Source organism: Poromitra crassiceps, assembly GCF_964638095.1.
Source record: "Poromitra crassiceps genome assembly, chromosome: 1".
NCBI classification, from domain to species: domain Eukaryota; kingdom Metazoa; phylum Chordata; class Actinopteri; order Beryciformes; family Melamphaidae; genus Poromitra; species Poromitra crassiceps.
The window spans coordinates 66086343-66106324 of NC_139623.1; the positions used below are offsets into that span (position 1 = coordinate 66086343).

General features: G+C 45.0%; 1 protein-coding gene across 1 annotated transcript in view; it reads left to right on the top strand.

The window, feature by feature from the left end:
- The window catches only part of LOC310790940 (adhesion G protein-coupled receptor B1-like), a gene marked incomplete at its 5' end in the record, with an annotated part of 240863 nt that overhangs the window by 219810 nt on the left and 1071 nt on the right, over window positions 1-19982 (top strand). Inside the window, 5 exons of the mRNA XM_083652649.1 lie at window positions 1944-2039; window positions 4930-4969; window positions 5637-6283; window positions 7505-7540; window positions 10945-11109. Coding sequence (XP_083508775.1) covers window positions 1944-2039; window positions 4930-4969; window positions 5637-6283; window positions 7505-7540; window positions 10945-11109 — 984 coding nt within the window. The remainder of the gene's footprint in view (window positions 1-1943; window positions 2040-4929; window positions 4970-5636; window positions 6284-7504; window positions 7541-10944; window positions 11110-19982) is intronic.

A 19982-nucleotide genomic window follows, 5' to 3' on the forward strand; every position in this document is an offset into this window, starting at 1 on the left:
GCGTGGTTATAATGGTTGAGGCTGCGTGTAGCGATACCAAGATAGCGAGTGCGCTGGTCCACACCCACTAACTGCGCTAGGCGGCCTAGCGCTAGGCCTTAAACGCAGTTTCTACGCCGATTGCAACGATAGGGCCCATAGTGCCATACAACAGCCACATATCGCAAGTACATAGAGGTTTTGACACTATACATACAACAGACAGAAAAAAACACATTGAAATATACAGTGTAGACCCTTGCTAACATGCACACTAAACTTCCACTGGGAAATTGTGCAAGTGGTGTAGTATAAAAATAAGACAGCGAACACTGGTTGGTTCATTGGTTCAACACTTCATCCTAATTGCTCATAAGCATATTGCACAAGTCATCATGGGTTTATTGCACAACCCTCATTGCAATTTCCCATATGATAATGCAAAAGAATAAGAAGATAAAATAAATACAATTTTAGGAGGTACAGACCCCTCCTCAAGAGCAGTGGGGTACTCAACTAAATAAAACCAGTAACTCAATATAAAAACAAGAGTAAGAATAAAAAAAGAATTAAGAGAATAAAATAAAATAAAAATAATAAAAATAATAAAATAAAATAAAATAAAATAAAATAAAATAATAAAATATAAAAAAGTGAGAAGAAACCAACCTGCATATGACCTGATTTTTAAAAGAGGTTACAGCAGCAGTGAACAGCCTCCTACCGCTGAGTCCTTACCCGCTCTTCTTGTGGAGAACACCCTCCTAGGGGAAGGGGCAGTGCCGCCTGTTTGTTCAACAATAACAGACAGCAGCAGATCATAGTCACAGAATAAAAGGTGAGATGGGTCATTCAGGATTTTGAGTGCTAGGCTGATGACCTTTTTCTCAAAGATTGTTTGGAGAGGTGCAAAGTCTCTCTTTCCAATCACTTTCATTGCTGTATTTACAGTTTTTTCAAGTCTCGTTTTGAGCTGTACGGGAAGTGTACGGTACCATGCTGCCATATCTAATGAGGCTTTCTAGCACAGCATTATAAAAGGTCTCCATGATCTTGGTGCTGACACCATACAGTCTGAGCCTTCTAAGAAAGTGGAGCCTCTGGCCCAGTTTACCACACAGGTAGTCAATGTGGACGTTCCATTTGAGAGAGTTTTCAATATGGATGCCCAGATACTTGTAAGAATTTACCCGCTCGATAACGCTGTCATCAATGACCACTGGGTCATGGTCTCTCAGCTCCTTTGGGTCAAAGATCATTTATTTTGTCTTATTAGTATTTAGAATAAGGTGGTTACTCTCGCACCAGGCCTGGAAAGTGGCGATCTCACTATGATATTGCGAAGGGCAGTCTTCTCCATTAGTAATAATTAAGCTCACGGTACCTGCAGACATGTGACCTTAGATGTAAAGCCTGACATGATTAAAAAAAGGTATGCTACTGAAATTCTCATCTGCTATTGGTTGTAGCTACTATAGGTGACCAGTATGAGTTTTTGAAGTCTGCTTCTTTTCTTTTCCTTTCATTGTCAATATCTTGAAATTTTCATGCCCAAAAATGACAACTATTGTGATTTTTAGTGGATAAGCCTCTGAAATCATGTGACACTAAAACTATGCATTGTAACCCAGGATGATGATGATAATAATAACAATAACATGTCCATGCATATTTGTTTGGAATTCAGGTTAAGGTCTTTAACAGACATCCCACTAAATGTATTTCTCAACTCTGAGCGCCCCCTGCTGGTCAGGTGCCTTTGTTACTTGTTAACTAGTGTAGTATTGATTGATTCTACAAAATATAGTAATCAATACTAATAATCAATCATACTGCATCATATATCAGAGGTGGTCCACACTGACTGGACCTGATTCCATTTGTAATAATATATTGGTAACCTGATATATTGTGTAACCCTACCTACTAGGTTCATTACCTGTGTGTTCCATGGTGTGTTCCAGGTTCAGGAGGCGGTCAAGTGTCGTGTCGTCGACCGCCAGGAGGACACTAACGGCGATTCCGGAGGGTCTTTCCAGAATGGCCATGCTCAGCTCATGGTGTGAATATTGGAATGTTATTTTGGGAGAAATTATTTGGCCTTATCTTCGCACACGCGCTATTTGCACTTGCGAGCCGATTTGCGTGTTTTTGAGCGTCCGTCACGATAGCGGTCAGTTTTGCCCCGGGGTTTGCGCGCCAACACACTTATGCTAAACCAGGCGTTCCTGCGCTAAATGCTTGCCTCATGATATTGTCTGTATGCGCGCAATCCATTGCGGGGCTATTGCACTAAGACAAGTTGAAACCACCTCTTAGCGTAGCGCAGGCCCGATGCGCGTGAGCGCTCCAGTATCGTTGCCCCCAGGACACACGCAAATCCACTCTTGGATAGGCTACATCATTGTGCACCTGTACTGTCTAATCATAGCCTACATTAGAAATGAAAATCATAAAAACCAACAAATAAATAAATGAATGAATAAAGAAAGAAATAAGAAAAGAAAGAAAGAAAGCTGTGTGTGTGTGTGTGTGTGTGTGTGTGTGTGTGTGTGTGTGTGTGTGTGTGTGTGTGTGTGTGTGTGTGTGTGTGTGTGCGTGTGCGTGCGTGCGTGTGCGTGCGTGCGTGCGCGTGCGCACGGCTGGACTGTAATGTATTCTTACCGGTGCAATGGCCGGCGGGCCGCTGCGAAGTGGGCCGGTCAGGTTGGTGAAAATGTATGTATTATGTATTTGATTGGGCCGGTAGCGGCCCATTCAACATTATCTGTGCTGTTTACAACAAGCTCTGTGGCCATTAGTATCTGTTTCTGGGTGTACGAGGCGTACCTGAAGGCACCATGAGGGGCTCACCCACTCTTTACCATGCAGAGCGAAGTAGACGCTCAATGGATTTTACGTGCAGATAGCGTGACTACGCTTCCTCAAAGTGCGGATGGCGTGACCGCAGTCCATTCAGGCGTCAATAATGAATGATTCTGGTCTCTGGAGTGGCCCTCTATGTTCGTCTGCCTCTCACTTGTTTGAGGTAAGTGTGGCAGCTATTTGAATTTGACCAAGCGATAGGATTCTGGGCTGGCTTGTAGCCTTGACGCGCTACACGCCAAACTCTATTAGAAAATGTGGCAATTTAACACACTGCCTTCCTTGATATCGGCAATCGCACCTACCTGGTAGAAAACTACCTAAAGGCCTTCACAAATTCGTAGAGCCTGCTGGTAAATTCGGCGTACATATGATCGACCAAGCACTACTTAATTTCAACAAAATTACAACTTTTAGGATTGGTGCACACTGCTAGGTAATCGATGAGTGAGCTAGCTAACGTAACGTTATTCATGGTGGTAGCCAGATGGGTTAAACGGCAAAAAGGACGTTATGATTTTCACGTTTTTATAATGTGTAGATTAATATCTAAACTGTGCTTATTAGAGTAACTTATAAACAATATTTCATTTCCAATGACTTGCTTGCTTGCTCCATCAAACACAGGCATGGAATGAGTTGAGTTGTAACAGACTATGGGGAAATATACATCAGACATTATGGGAAATGTTTGTGTGGCTATATTATGTCCAAAGTAATCTACTCTATATTTTTTGGTTTTGAGTATCTAAGTTTTAGTTTAGTTTTATAGTTTCACCTATAACAATACTGATGACATGACAACAATCAATACACTTGTATTTGCGTTAAAAAAAAATCAGTGTTGTTATGTTTAGTACTGTACTTATGTCTATTTGATAAGTAAACGTTGAGTTCTCACTGGGCACGTTTATTCAATGCTGCAACATAATTACGCCTAAAACCCCTAGACCGGGTCATAACATGTGGCTTTATAAGTAAATCCCCAACCCATGCGAGCGCGAGCTCGAAAAATTGGGCCGATTCGAAATTGTGGGCCTGTCTGACACATGGCAGGTAGCTTTTTTGCTCCCAGTCCAGCCCTGCGCGTGCGTGCGTGCGTGTGTGTGTGTGTGTGTGTGTGTGTGTGAGAGCAAGAGAGAGAGAGAAAGAGAGAGAGAGAGCGGCGGCGGGAGTTATGACCACATTGAATATATATATATATCTTTCTCTCGGCAGTGATGTGCTGCTGTCAGTCAGCCTACATCATAAATAAATAGATAGATAGATAGATAGATAGATAGATAGATAGATAGATAGATAGATAGATAGATAGATAGATAAAGAAAGAAAAAGAAATAGATAGATGAAGAGTTCACTTGCAGAAACAGTTAAATGCCATTCTTAAAATGAATAAATAACACTTGTTTGATACTCCATGGAGTGCACATTAAAAAATAACATTATCAGCATGATTTATGTGAAAATTATCAGGTGAAAATGTTTCGATTATGATCGATAATACAAATATAATGTGTCAGGTTCTCCACTTGCACAAATGGTATTAAAAGGGAATGAGCGAGGCGAATCTGATTGGTTTGCTTGACACCTTAACACCTGGCATAATGTGTGCTTATGTTTAGCCTGTGCAGGTGGTTAAGACCGACCAAAACCCGTTTGCGTTACGCGCAAGTGGCAAATTGTGCCAACGCCCAGCGCTAAACCGCACAGCCGCTAATTAGTGCATACGGTATGCGAAGATAGGGCCCAATATGTTTATCTCACGATGCGCACGATGTATGTGCTTCACGATTTGACTGTGCAGAATTACGTTTATTTCCTGAGCCACAAATCTTTCCGCCGAAGGCATTTGCTTCCTAGAATGTAAACAATTTAAAAATGTAATTTACAAAAGTGTAAACAATGTAATTTCCGTGGCGAGCTTGTGAAGCTTGTGATTACTACAGCAGAATGAAATGGAGCTAATACCATTATTTGCCCCATGTCATGTTTGGATCACGATATATTGAATTTTGATATATCGTCCCACCCCCACCCCTTATTTGTTGTTGCATTTTTTAATACACATTGTTCTCCTGTCCCCAGACTGACTTTGAAAAAGATGTGGATATGGCTTGCAGATCAGGTGAGTGCCTGGCCGAGTGTGTTTGCATTGACATGTGTGGGATTTGACTTTGAACGCCGCCATTCAGACGGCGCAGCTGTCGCTCTGTGCTTCTTCTGTGCGCTCTGTGTCTGTGTGGACTACTACTTCCCATTCCTCGCCATTGTCAGAACAGATGTGAGGCATGTTCCCCTTCAATTCTGTACTTGTGTACTTACAATCCACATCACAGCACAAGACACACAGCACATTACTGCTGCATAACGCAATTGATCCCAGGCTGTTGGGAGTGGGCTGAACGTGTGCGGAGCAGTAATATGCAGATAAATAGGGCTGCCTGCGTCGCTCCTACACGCCGCTGTATAATTAAGTCCCTCCCGACAGTGCGGCATCAGATATCGGTTCTCCTCTGATATCCGTTGGGAGCAGAAATCTGATTATCTCTTGAGACAGGATATCAAGAAAAGCATCTGGAGCAGAAAAGCTACTGAGACACAGACAGGACCTGGTTGAGAAAAGATGGAAAAGAACAGAATCCACCCCCCCCCCCCCCCCCCACCCCATTTTTGTATGTGGCGAGCGATCGTGAGATATTCACAGATGTCACTTGTTTCATTTGTCTGGTTACCACAGTGTTACTACGGTACTGCTGCAGTGCTAAACACATCTGTCTGTCTGTCTGGTCCAGGCACCCTGAAGCGCTCATCTCTCCAAGGGGAGGAGAAGGCCTCAGCCAGGACTCTCACCCTGCAGAAGGGTTCTAACTTCAACACCATGCCGGCCAGCATGGCCAAGGTGCACCTGCAGAACGTGGCTGACTACAGCAGCCACACGCTGACGCTGCGCAGGGAGAAGGGCGCCGCCAAGGGCATCAGCACCGAGTTGCCGGGGGCCAAGTCCATCTACATCTGTGATGGCGAGCTGTTCAAGCAGCTGGACGGAGAGCCGCCCCGAGGGAACGCCGAGGGCCAAGGTTCCGAGGGCCCCGGCCCAGGGTACGTCATTCTGCCCACCAACAACACGGGCACACTGAAGGCAGCCAAGGGCAAAGAGGACCAGACGGCCAAGTCTAACATCAGCATCGAGCAGCTGCCCCAGACCAGGCTCATCCACCTGGCCAACCCCGCCAGCGGAGAACCCATGCCAGGCTTTAGCCTGAAGAGCCTGCCTGCCGACCAGGTCAGCGTGTCTTGCTCAGAAAGAGACTCGCCCGTCCACAACCTGCAGAGAGACCCCCACATGGGCAACAGCATGTGTGATGGAGGAGATTCTGGGAACTCGGGGATGATGTCCAAGAGCGAGACCGTCTCCACACTGTCCATGAGCTCCCTGGAGGTAAGAGCATGCAGAACACATATTTACAACCTGATACGTTAGAATTAGAGATGTGGGGGGGAGGGAGGAGGAAAAGGATAAAACGAGGACAGTTTTATTGTGAAACCGATGTCATGTTGCCATTGTTGTACATGTCATTTGTATTGATACATAACTGTGAAAATGTGACAGCTCCTGGCATTTCGACCCACAAGTAGGCCGAGGTCATTTATCATTTTTTTACAGATTCTGAAACTGCAGACTGTAAGCTTTCAAAGGATGTGTCAGACATTGCAATCTGAAAAAGAAAATGAAGGAGATATGCTTATTTGAATGTTCACACTCTGAAAAGCAACAAGCTGAGAAGTCAGCCTTAAAAGTTGTTCACACCTACAGTAGGGAGCCAGGAGTGGACAATAGATCCTCATTTACATTAACCACTCCCAAACCATTTCAGCTGTCAGTGTCTGTCAGATGGGTTGTGTGCACTCCACAACCCAGTGACAAAAAAATTTGTTTTGCCAAAAGTCCGATCAGTGCGATGCATCTTGGTGGCTTCGCATCATAGGACCCAATTTAGCTAACACAACAACCGCTTATATTCCCAAAGACAATTTAGAGTTTCCAATCCAGCTGACTGTGGGAGGGAACTCGGGGGGGATTAGTCTGTGTCCCTCAACTGAATAATTGTCCAATTAAGCAAAATAGGAAACCAGATAGAAAAGTCAGACAAACTAAAAACAATCAGCGATGTCTGAGATTGTCCTCCCCACTGATTTCACTCAAAAACACCATTGTATCAATAAGTATACCATCTAAAAAATCAGCTCCTAGTGCAGACACCGGTGTGCAGACACCAGTGGCAGGATCAGACACACAGACTGATCGTCACACAGCGGGCAGGACATCTGCCTGCTGGTGTCTTTCCACTTCAGGGCAAAACAGGCTCCCACAATGCAGTGCGAGGCGGCAGCTGCCACGGCCACCGAGTAGCCCGAAGGTCAGGTTTTCCTTCGCCGCTCCATGACGGAGGACCCAAAGGTCATTCGGTCACAAGCTGTTAACTGCAAACTCACGCCAACAGTGTCGGTGTGACCAGCTTCTGCCAAGCCTCGCTTCTTCCCTTCATGACTCAATGCTTTCCTCGGACAAAAAGAAACAACGTGGAGATACAGAACGCTCCTTCTTGTCTGCTCACAAAGGCATCTTTAATCTCTGTCTCATCTCCCTCCCCCTCTGCAGAGACGAAAATCGCGCTACGCCGAGCTCGACTTTGAGGTAATTTTTGTCTCTTTTTATTTCTCGTGAGTTTACCGGTTGTCTCTTAAAGGATAAATTCACCCAAAAATGAAAATGCTGTCGTTATCTACTCACCCACATGCTGATGGAAAGACAGGTGAAGTTTTTCCCCATCCAGGGGACCAACTTTCAAACGTTAAAAAAGGGGGGCGGGGGATACCTCCATACTGCTCACCTGGTGTACCTGGTCACCTGGTGCTCACCTGGTGTAATCCAAATCTCCACATGCAAGTCCAAGTTGAGTTGAAAAGACATAATTTACACTTTTTTTTTTTTTTGCTGAAACCATCACTGTAGCCAGGTGATGCAAGAAGGTGGGGGGCAGCTGCTGTAGCCTGCTACAGTGATACTTTCAGCTAAAAACAGAATGTATGTCATGACATATTTTCAAGCTAATGTGGCATCTCAGGCGCAATCTGGAGCACACGGTCAAAGTTGAGCAATTTAATATATAGGTAACGTTTTGACACAAACAGTGTCTTCCTCACACTGTGTTGAAACGTTTGCACCTATATATTAAATTGGTCAACTTTGACCGTGTGCTCCAGATTGCTTCTTTCATGTGTTCACTCAGTCCCTCTTCTGAGAGGCACCGGTTTGGCATAGTTTGTCATCGGAAGCGCGGCTATTCCCTCTGATCTAGGAATCTCAGGGCTTTTGAAGACTTGGATTAAGCCAGTTGAGCAGTATGGAATCCCCACCCCCACCCAAACCCTGCTGGATTAAATGTGATGGGGGATTGACAGTACAGTGTTGGGGGAATAAACCCTACTGGATTAAATGTGATGGGGGATTGGGAGTACAGTGTTGGGGGAATAAACCCTGCTGGATTAAATGTGATGGGGTATTGAGAGTACAGTGTTGGGGGAATAATCCCTACTGGATTAAATGTGATGGGGGATTGGCAGTACAGTGTTGGGGGAATAAACCCTGCTGGATTAAATGTGATGGGGGATTGGCACTACAGTGTTGGGGGAGTAAACCCTACTGGATTAAATGGGATTGGGGATTGTCACTACAGTGTTGGGGGAATAAACCCTGCTGGATTAAATGTGATGGGGGATTGGCAGTACAGTGTTGGGGGAATAAACCCTACTGGATTAAATGTGATGGGGGATTGGCAGTACAGTGTTGGGGGAATAAACCCTACTGGATTAAATGTGATGGGGGATTGGCAGTACAGTGTTGGGGGAATAAACCCTACTGGATTAAATGTGATGGGGGTTGGCAGTACAGTGTTGGGGGAATAAACCCTACTGGATTAAATGTGATGGGGGGTTGGCAGTACAGTGTTGGGGGAATAAACCCTACAGGATTAAATGTGATGGGGGATTGGCAGTACAGTGTTGGGGGAATACACCCTACTGGATTAAATGTGATGGGGGGTTGGCAGTACAGTGTTGGGGGAATAAACCCTACTGGATTAAATGTGATGGGGGATTGGCAGTACAGTGTTGGGGGAATAAACCCTACTGTATTAAATGTGATGGGGGATTGGCAGTACAGTGTTGGGGGAATAAACCCTGATTAAATGTGATGGGGGATTGGCAGTACAGTGTTGGGGGAATAAACCCTGATTAAATGTGATGGGGGATTGGCACTACAGTGTTGGGGGAATAAACCCTGATTAAATGTGATGGGGAGTTGGCAGTACAGTGTTGGGGGAATAAACCCTACTGGATTAAATGTGATGGGGGATTGGCAGTACAATGTTGGGGGAATAAACCCTACTGGATTAAATGTGATGGGGGATTAGCAGTACAGTGTTGGGGGAATAAACCCTGCCTGCTGGATTAAATGTGATGGGGGATTGGCAGTACAGTGTTGGGGGAATAAACCCTACTGGATTAAATGTGATGGGGGGTTGGCAGTACAGTGTTGGGGGAATAAACCCTACAGGATTAAATGTGATGGGGGATTGGCAGTACAGTGTTGGGGGAATAAACCCTACTGGATTAAATGTGATGGGGGGTTGGCAGTACAGTGTTGGGGGAATAAACCCTGATTAAATGTGATGGGGGATTGGCAGTACAGTGTTGGGGGAATAAACCCTGATTAAATGTGATGGGGGATTGGCACTACAGTGTTGGGGGAATAAACCCTGATTAAATGTGATGGGGAGTTGGCAGTACAGTGTTGGGGGAATAAACCCTACTGGATTAAATGTGATGGGGGATTGGCAGTACAATGTTGGGGGAATAAACGCTACTGGATTAAATGTGATGGGGGATTAGCAGTACAGTGTTGGGGGAATAAACCCTGCCTGCTGGATTAAATGTGATGGGGGATTGGCAGTACAGTGTTGGGGGAATAAACCCTACTGGATTAAATGTGATGGGGGGTTGGCAGTACAGTGTTGGGGGAATAAACCCTACTGGATTAAATGTGATGGGGGGTTGGCAGTACAGTGTTGGGGGAATAACCCCTACTGGATTAAATGTGATGGGGGGTTGGCAGTACAGTGTTGGGGGAATAAACCCTACTGGATTAAATGTGATGGGGGGTTGGCAGTACAGTGTTGGGGGAATAAACCCTACTGGATTAAATGTGATGGGGGTTGGCAGTACAGTGTTGGGGGAATAAACCCTACTGGATTAAATGTGATGGGGGATTGGCAGTACAGTGTTGGGGGAATAAACCCTAGTGGATTAAATGTGATGGGGGAGTGGCAGTACAGTGTTGGGGGAATAAACCCTACTGGATTAAATGTGATGGGGGGTTGGCAGTACAGTGTTGGGGGAATAAACCCTACTGGATTAAATGTGATGGGGGATTGGCAGTACAGTGTTGGGGGAATAAACCCTGATTAAATGTGATGGGGGATTGGCAGTACAGTGTTGGGGGAATAAACCCTGATTAAATGTGATGGGGGATTGGCACTACAGTGTTGGGGGAATAAACCCTGATTAAATGTGATGGGGGATTGGCAGTACAGTGTTGGGGGAATAAACCCTACTGGATTAAATGTGATGGGGGATTGGCAGTACAGTGTTGGGGGAATAAACCCTACTGGATTAAATGTGATGGGGGATTAGCAGTACAGTGTTGGGGGAATAAACCCTGCCTGCTGGATTAAATGTGATGGGGGATTGGCAGTACAGTGTTGGGGGAATAAACCCTACTGGATTAAATGTGATGGGGGATTAGCAGTACAGTGTTGGGGGAATAAACCCTGCCTGCTGGATTAAATGTGATGGGGGATTAGCAGTACAGTGTTGGGGGAATAAACCCTGCCTGCTGGATTAAATGTGATGGGGGATTGGCAGTACAGTGTTGGGGGAATAAACCCTGCCTGCTGGATTAAATGTGATGGGGGATTGGCGGTACAGTGTCTGGTGCCGTGATGCCTTGTTGATGCTGACGTGTGATGGTTCCTGTGACAGAAGATCATGCACACCCGGAAGCGGCACCAGGACATGTTCCAGGACCTGAACAGGAAGATCCACAGTGCAGACAGAGGACAGGATAGAGCATCTCCACCCGGGGACACCAAGCCCGCCAAGAGATGGAGCGTGTCCTCCGCCAGCAGTGACAAGACCAACATGAGTGTAAGGAGCTTATTTTCTCTCTTCGGATTCTCTTTCGGATCTTGTAGTCATTTTTCCAATCTTTCCTCTTATCAGCACAATTCACCACACTTGAGTGTAGTTTCCAGTTAAATTTTGAGTTCAGCCATTTCGAAGATTGGAGTGTTTGTGTCTGCATACAGCGTCGGTACCAGAGCTTATTTTTAATGTCTCAAATCAGGGCATCTTTATGAGGCAGTGTTTAGCATTGTGGCCTCACGGGCAGAAGGTTGTTGGTTTGATTCCCGGTCCTTTCCGTGTGGAGTTTACACATTTTCCCTGTGTTATCCTGGTTTCCTCCCACAGTCAGCTGGATTGAGGGATTCTATCGGTCTATTCTGAGAGACTGATGTTTTAGATAGCTGAACAAAAAAGACATTTCTGCTACCAAACTCCATTGTAGCAGTGCTGCAAATATCTGGACCTGCTGTCAAGTAGTCTACATTTGGGATGGTATCTTGCAAAATGTGCAAAATGACACTTGCGGGAGGCAGACGATAACATAAGAGGTGCACAAACGCCAGTATTTAGCACGGACACGCCTGGGCCACGCCTACAATTGTATCTGCGCTTAGGTCCCAGCGCAAAACTGGATGGTGGAGGTAGACGATAGCATAAGACACAGGGAAGATGGCATAAGCGGTGTGCAAACTACTGCGCAAACTATAACGCCTGTACGATGATAGGGCCCTAAAACTCTAAAACGATAAACCAATAAAATCACAGAGGCAGACAAATAAGATGGCTACGTAAAACAGGTGCAGTTCCTATGTAATGCATCCTCAAGTAGCACCCTGAACGTCTCTATGGAGACCAGTCGGTCCAATTTGAGAGAGTCCTGAATCTTGTTCCATCTATCAGGAGCATAAAAGATGAAAGCGGTCTTTCCTGACTCACTATTCATACGTGCAATGACCAATCTAATGTGTGTCTGCGAGTGTATGTGATATCCTGAAGCACTAAAACTTAAAAGCGAAGACAAATACAATGGAAGCTTGCCACACAAGGCCTTATAAATAAATAAAAGACAATGCCTCTATCTTCTGACAGGCAATATCCCTAAATAGCGCTTTGTGCACTGTTTGCGCATGCCTTAAGCCATGGAAGATAGCATTCCGCCTTGCGCCGTCCGCCAGGTGTTCTGCCGAGTTTTGCTCCCCCGCCGAGCAGCAAAACAAAACATCCCCACCTCACGGGAGCTACTTGTAATGATTTATACAGAAATGTAGCTGATTCAAAGTGGTAAAATTGTCTGGTAGACGTGACCTCCCTGATTTCTAAGTTAAAACAGCCCCGAAATATGTTGGGGATGCAATTCTCGGCGGGCATGCAGAAACGTTCACGGCACCTGTCGCAAGCGCAAATTAGAGCCGTGCCAATTCTGCCAAAAATCATCTGCGCCCCAAAATGCCTGCGCAAACGGGATTTGGGCGGTCTTAACTACCAGAATTATTCACAGGCGTGGCCAGGCAAGGCTGGGCATTACGGCAATCAAAACCAATCAGATTCCCGTCTCGCAATGGTTGTTTGCGCGAGGTTGTCTCGCCGAGGCATGCAATATGCTGTAATTCTCTCCATGCGTAATAGAGTGTACTCACTCGTGCGAGGACAGAGGGAGCTTATTGACAGATCGTCTGTGGTGCCAATGACCCTTCGGGCTATGAAGGTAAATAGCCTATGTCCATTGTCCCACAAGTGTTCTCAATTAATTTACCTCTTTGCGATGTGATAAAAGTTTCTCAGTGAGTTATAGTTGATTGATTTGATGTCTTGGCGTGGCAAAGCTGTACTTAATGACATATCCAAAAGGAATTCCACTTTCCACTCCGCAAATACCTCTCTGCGCTTGGAACGCAGCCGTAATCTCCGTGCAGAGCGCCCAGCGCAGAGAGGTACAGTATTTGCGCGTAAGAGGTCCTTTTCAAAGCTCTTAGCGCAAAGTAATTGCGCGCTGCTGACGATAGGGTGACGCCATCTACCACCACATTTTAGCGCTGAAACGCCTGCTTTGGCATGGGGCAGCCAATGCCCAGTACAATTATCACAGGCATGCGCTTGTGTCCGCCCCCAATTTGCATTGCGCACGGCGTTAAAAGAGCGCAAATGCAAAATTAGCGCTTTTGGGAAGATAGAGGGCAATGCTGATCTATATGAACGGTAAGAGAAGGCCAACCCACTTTTTCATATAAAATACAGTGATGAGTGTGAAACCCATCACCAGTAATAAACCGCAGAGCACTGTGAAACACTGCATCAAGAGGCTTCAGTGTGGAAGGTGAAGCATGCATGTATAGTACATCACCATAATCAAACACAGACATTATTAGAGATTGCACAATAGTCTTTCTACTAAATTGAGATTGTTTCTGTAGAGGAAACCAATCTTTTCCTCAGCTTTTTGGTACAGTAAGATCCTTCTGGGAAATGTAATGGAGTAAAAGTTACACCACTGCCATTAGCATGGAACCTTTTGTTACTCAACAGTGTACTGAAGTGTTAGCATATATATGATGTCTAAGTGTGAGCGGTCGGCGGGGGGGGGGTAGTAATGAATAAATAGTAACGCATGACTTATATAGCGCTTTTCAAGGATTCAAAGACGCTTTACACTATACACTAACACTAAGGCGACGAGGTTAGTACAACAGACATGCACAAACATGACACAGGCACACAGGGATAGGCGGGGGGACTTAAGAGAAGGCAGAGTAGAAGAGATGGGTCTTTTTTGTTAAAATATTTTATTTTACAGTTTTCAAAACAGAACCGAACAGCACAACAGGCTCAGACAAAGACAAGGACAACAACATACATATATCAATATTTCAACATACGTGTTAATACCAGCCACGTAAAGTGTCTATGTGCTTGCAAGAAATGTGCATGGGATCCCACACAAGGGGTCCATAAAGAGTCAGCCAGGCGAGTCATCCGTCACCTCTAACCTCGTCCAAATAGGCCAGAAACGGGTCCCAGACCTCAGAGAATTTCTTAAAGTCCCTGGAAACCAAAATCCACAAAAACGTTCTAACTATGTTATTTAGGGTCTTATGTTAGTAATTGTGTGCCTCAGAAATTATTATACATTACTTTCAACCCAAAGCCTTAAAATCGACTCTTTTCTACAAGATTCTACAAGGTACTTCCTCATTGAAGAGAGCAGTGCGCGAGGTGCTAAAATGCAGGAGCTTATGACGTCATAAGCTCTATATAACCTTTGTACACGCGCGCAAACCGCCCTTCTCCTTTTGTCCGTTCTTTGCCCCACAGAGCTCGCTCAGTGTCTGTCTGTCTCCCTCCCACTCTGTGTGCTGTGTGTCGAGCGCTATGCTGCCTGTTCGCTCTCTCTCTCTCTCTCTCTCTCTCTCTCTCTCTCTCTCGGGACTACTGAGAGAGAGAGAGAGCAGGCAGCACATAGCGCTCGACACACAGCCTGGTGACGCGAGGTTACTCACACACACACACGCACACACACACACACACACACACACACACTGCGCTGTGCACTTGCAGCGGCAGAGCAGAGATCTCTTCCTCTCAGTACGCTATGCGCGGAGCAACGCGCGAACACACACACACACACACACACACACACACACGCCCCCCATCTCTCTTTCCTTCTCTCTCTCTCCTTCTCTCCCTCTCTCTCCGAGAGAGAGGTCTCCTCCGAGAGAGAGAGAGAGAGAAATTTCCCTGCTGCAGACGGGACACGCCCACACAGTCCGCGGGAGAAAATACACTCTAAAAACTAATTGATTCTCATGACTTTTGCCATGACTGTCAAACCTAAATTTATATACTTTGCGACGTTCATCATCGTTCAAATTTGGCTGGTGGCTTATTAACATAGGGTCGTGTGATGTGATGAACTCAAAATGCTAAATAATAAAGAAATATTTCTGGTTTCCAGGGACTTTAAGTGAATTGATCCTCAGGAACCGGAGTCTCTCCATATGTATAAGCGAGATCATGTCCGTCAGCCACAGCTGGAAGGAAGGTGAAGAGGGGGACTTCCACTCCTTCAGAATAAGTCTCTTGGCAACAGTCGTCCCCTGTGTCAGAGACTGCTGCACAGCCGTAGGGAGGAGCAGCGAGGATTCTGAGCAGCCGAAGATGGCGAGTTATCTGGCTGAAGCCTTAGAGCAGGGGTGTCGAACTCAATTTCATCCCGGGCCACATCAGCATTACGGTTGTCCTCAAAGGGCCGGTTGTAAATATAACGTGATATAAATGTATCTAGCCTACGGGTTATCATATTTCATATTGCCTCTAAAATCGATTATTATTGTTCTTTAGTAATTGCTTAAAGTCCCTGCAACCAAAATCCACAAAAACGTTCTAACTATGTTATTTAGGGTCTTATGTTAGTAATTGTGTGCCCCCTGAAATTATTATACATTACTTTCAACCCAAAGCCTTAAAATCGACACTTTTCTACAAGATTCTACAAGGTACTTCCTCATTGAAGAGAGCAGTGCGCGAGGTGCCCAAATGCAGAATCTTATGACGTCATAAGCTCTATATAACCTTTGTACACATGCGCAATCCGCCCTTCTCCTTTTGTCTGTTCTTTGCCCCACATCACTCGCTCGTCTGTCTCCCTCCCACTCTGTGTGCTGTGTGTCAGCGCTATCTGCCTGCTCGCTCTCTCTCTCTCTCTCTCTCTCTCTCTCGGGAGTAGTGAGAGAGAGAGAGAGAGAGCAGGCAGTGTGTGCGAGGTTACTCACACACACACACACACAGACACACACAGTAGCGCTGTGCACTCGCAGAACAGAGATCTCTTCCTCTCAGTACGCTATGCGCGAGCAACGCGTGAACACACACACACACACACACACACACACACACACACACACACCCCATGTATGTCTCTTTCCTTCTCTCTCTCTCCTTATCTCCCTCTCTCTCCGAGAGAGAGAGGAGAGAGAAATTTCCCTGCTGCAGACGGGACACGCCCACACAGTCCGCGGGAGAAAATACACTCTAAAAACTAATTGATTCTCATGACTTTTGCCATGACTGTCAAACCTAAATTTATATACTTTGCGACGTTCATCATCGTTCAAATTTGGCTGGTGGCTTATTAACATAGGGTCCTGTGATGTGATGAACTCAAAATGCTAAATAATAAAGAAATATTTCTGGTTTCCAGGGACTTTAATTAATTAATAACTTAAATTAATAACTTCACTAGCTTTGAAAGTAGAATTATAGGGAAAACAATGGCAAACACAACTAGTAGCCTAAAATTGTATTTAATTTAACAATAGCTATTTTTAGCCGTATTGCGGAGAATTGTATTGTGCAAATTTGTATTCTTTGCTAGCTCTCGCGGGCCACATAAAATGAGGTGCGGGGCCAGATTTGGCCCCCGGGCCTTGAGTTTGACACATGTGCCTTAGAGTACCAGTCAACTATCTTGGCCCAGAATCCAGAAAGTAAAGGACAAAACCAAAAAGCATGGGATAATGTACCCTCTAACACCTGACACTTGTCACATAGTGAGACGGAAGGATAGATCCTGTGCAGCCTAGCCTTGGAATAATGAAGACGATGAGTGACTTTAAGTTGGATCAGCTGGTGTCTGCTGTGTTAACCGAGCAGAGTTGGACCAAAGACAGACTCCTGTCCCATATAATTTCAGACACGCCTCTCTAATCCTCTCAGTGGGGGCCCTGATGCGATCAAACAGACACACAAATCTGGAAATAAGATGCCTATAGTGAGGGGGGCTTAAGAAAACATAAAACAAAACATGTTCACTTGGAAGAGCTTCAAAGTCCCGAATCTTGGATCTAAGTGTCTGACTTGTACAGTAGGTATCTAAGCCAGTGCATGTTGGGCAACTCAAATTTCCTTTTCAGAAGATCAAAGGATGCAAAATTACCATCTATGTACAGGTCCCTGATGGAAACCAGCCCCTTCTCACTCCAGGTATGGTCAATTTTGTCTGACCATGGTGGTAAAAAAGAATGATTAAAACAAATTGGTGTGAGGACAGAAACACCAGATAGACTCAAAACACTTCTAATTTGGTTTAGAATTCTGACTAGATGAGTTTTTCACAACAAAACTTAAATGTTGTAAAGTCCCGTGCCGCTCTAGCTTAGAAAATAACATAACTGGCAGAGAGGAGTTCACAATAGAGCTCGCCTCCATTTTCAGCCACAGGGGAGCCCCGAGAATTAGATTGCCGGGAGTCCCCTGCCGCCAGAACATCAAAGCCCCAAGATTAGCAGCCCAATAGTAGTGTCTAAACACTGGCAGGGCCAGCCCGCCTTCAGATTTTTGCAAATTAATTTTCGAAATTCTATGGTTCTTATAATTCCAGATGTAGGACATAATTATGGAGTCCAGCTCTTTAAAGAAAGCAGATGTGAGGACAATTGGAAGGTTTTGACACAAATAGAGGAACCTGGGAAGTGAAACCATCTTAACTGAGTTTATACAACCAAGCATGGGCAAAGGGTGGATTTTCCAGTTTTCTATACATTGCTTGAGTGTCGAAATGAATTCACCATAGTTAAACTTAAATATTAGTTTAGGATCTCTGGGTATCGTCAGGCCAAGATAGGTGAGGCAGTGTTTTGCCGGTTTGAATGAGAGGTTTTCCAATAAGCCCGGGGTGAAGACATCAAAGAGGCATAAAGTCACTCTTTGTCCAATTAATTGTATATCCGGACAGCCTACCGAAAGAGGTGATTAATTCTAAAAGAGGAGGGATCGACTTCTACGAGTCATGTAGGTATAATATTACAGAAGAGATGGGTCTTGAGAGGGGATTGAAAAACTGTGAGGGACTCTGATTATCTGATGTCAGAGGGGAGGGAGTTCCAGAGCCTGAATAGTGTTCATTTAAGATGTTAGTGTGCATGTTAGTGTGCAGGTTAAGATGTTACTGTGCAGGTTAAGATGTTAGTGTGCAGGTTAAGATGTTACTGTGCAATTTAAGATGTTACTGTACAGGTTTAAGATGTTACTGTGCAGGTTAAGATGTTTGTGTGCGCAGGTTTAAGATGTTAGTGTGCAGGTTAGGATGTTACTCTGCAGGTTTAGTGTGCATGTTTAAGATGTTAGTGTGTGCAGGTTAGGATGTTACTCTGCAGGTTTAGTGTGCAGGTTTAAGATGTTAGTGTGCAGGTTAAGATGTTACTGTGCAAGTTAAGATGTTACTGTGCAGGTTAAGATGTTACTCTGCAAGTTAAGATGTTACTGTGCAGGTTAAGATGTTAGTCTGCAGGTTGAGATGTTAGTCTGCAGGTTAAGATGTTACTGTGCAGGTTTAAGATGTTACTGTGCAGGTTTAAGATGTTAGTGTGCAAGACAGTTAAGATGTTAGTGTGCAGGTTAAGATGTTAGTGTGCAGGTTTAAGATGTTAGTGTGCAAGTTAAGATGTTAGTGTGCAGGTTAAGATGTTACTGTGCAGGTTAAGATGTTAGTGTGCAGGTTTAAGATGTTAGTGTGCAAGTTAAGATGTTAGTGTGCAGGTTTAAGATGTTAGTGTGCAAGTTAAGATGTTACTGTGCAGGTTTAAGATGTTAGTGTGCAAGACAGTTAAGATGTTAGTGTGCAGGTTAAGATGTTAGTGTGCAGGTTTAAGATGTTAGTGTGCAGGTTAGGATGTTACTCTGCAATTTAAGATGTTACTGTGCAGGTTAAGATGTTACTGTGCAGGTTAAGATGTTGGTCTGCAGGTTAAGATGTAGTCTAAGATGTATTAATTGGGGCGGCTGTAGCTCAGGAGGTAGAGCGGGTCATCACTAATTGCTTTGGATGAAAGAGGTCGGTGGTTCGGCTCCTCCAGTCTGCATGTCGAAGTGTCCTTGGGCAAGATACTGAACCCCAAATTGCTCCTGATGGTGTGCCAGCACCCTGCGTGGCAGCTTGCCACCATCGGTGTGTGAATGGGTGAATGTACCTACTGACTGTAAAGCGCTTTGGATAAAAGAGCTATATAAATGCAGGCCATTTGCCATTTAGTCTGCAGGTTAAGATGTTACTGTGCAGGTTAAGATGTTACTGTGCAATTTAAGATGTTACTGTAGAGGTTTAAGATGTTACTGTGCAGGTTAAGATGTTACTGGGCAGGTTAAGATGTTACTGTGCCGGTTAAGATGTTTGTGTGCAGGTTTAAGATGTTAGTATGCAGGTTAAGATGTTAGTCTGCAGGTTTAGTGTGCAGGTTTAAGATGTTAGTGTGCAGGTTAAGATGTTACTGTGCCAGAGTCCTGTGCGGGTCTGATTTTCAAGACTCTGTTCTGCCCGGCCCCGCAACGTGCAGTACCGACCCCGCTCCGCGAACCCGCACATATGATCAATCAGTACCGCAACCCACCCCGCATGCATATATATAATAACCGTTAATCTGCAGTGCAAACATTTTGTAGTGAACCTAATGAAACTGCCACCGTTTCACACGGGAGGCGAACAGCAGTCTTTCTGGCCGAGACTCGTCAGCTGATGTACGTTAATTAGCTTTTAGCAGCTGCTAGCTCACTAACCAGCTGGATAGCTCTGCTATCAGACACAGACAGTTACAGCAAGCAAAGTGACTTACCAGCTATTTCCAATATGTCCGGTATAATCCATACTGCCTTTATGATTGCTGTTGGAGGAACGTAAATCCACGTTCGGATGAGACCTCTCCACTTTCACGCTATCCATCCATGACATGTTGTTGCCTGTTGCTATGAAAACAGCCAGTGTGTATGTTTGACTGTAGTGGAGGCTAACGTTAGCCTACTATATTATCTGTCCGACTCGTATTGTCTCCAATCAATCACCTTGACCGCAGCTGAGTTTTGAATGTTTTGTGCAGTCCATATAGCGTCACACATTGCACAGTATGCGC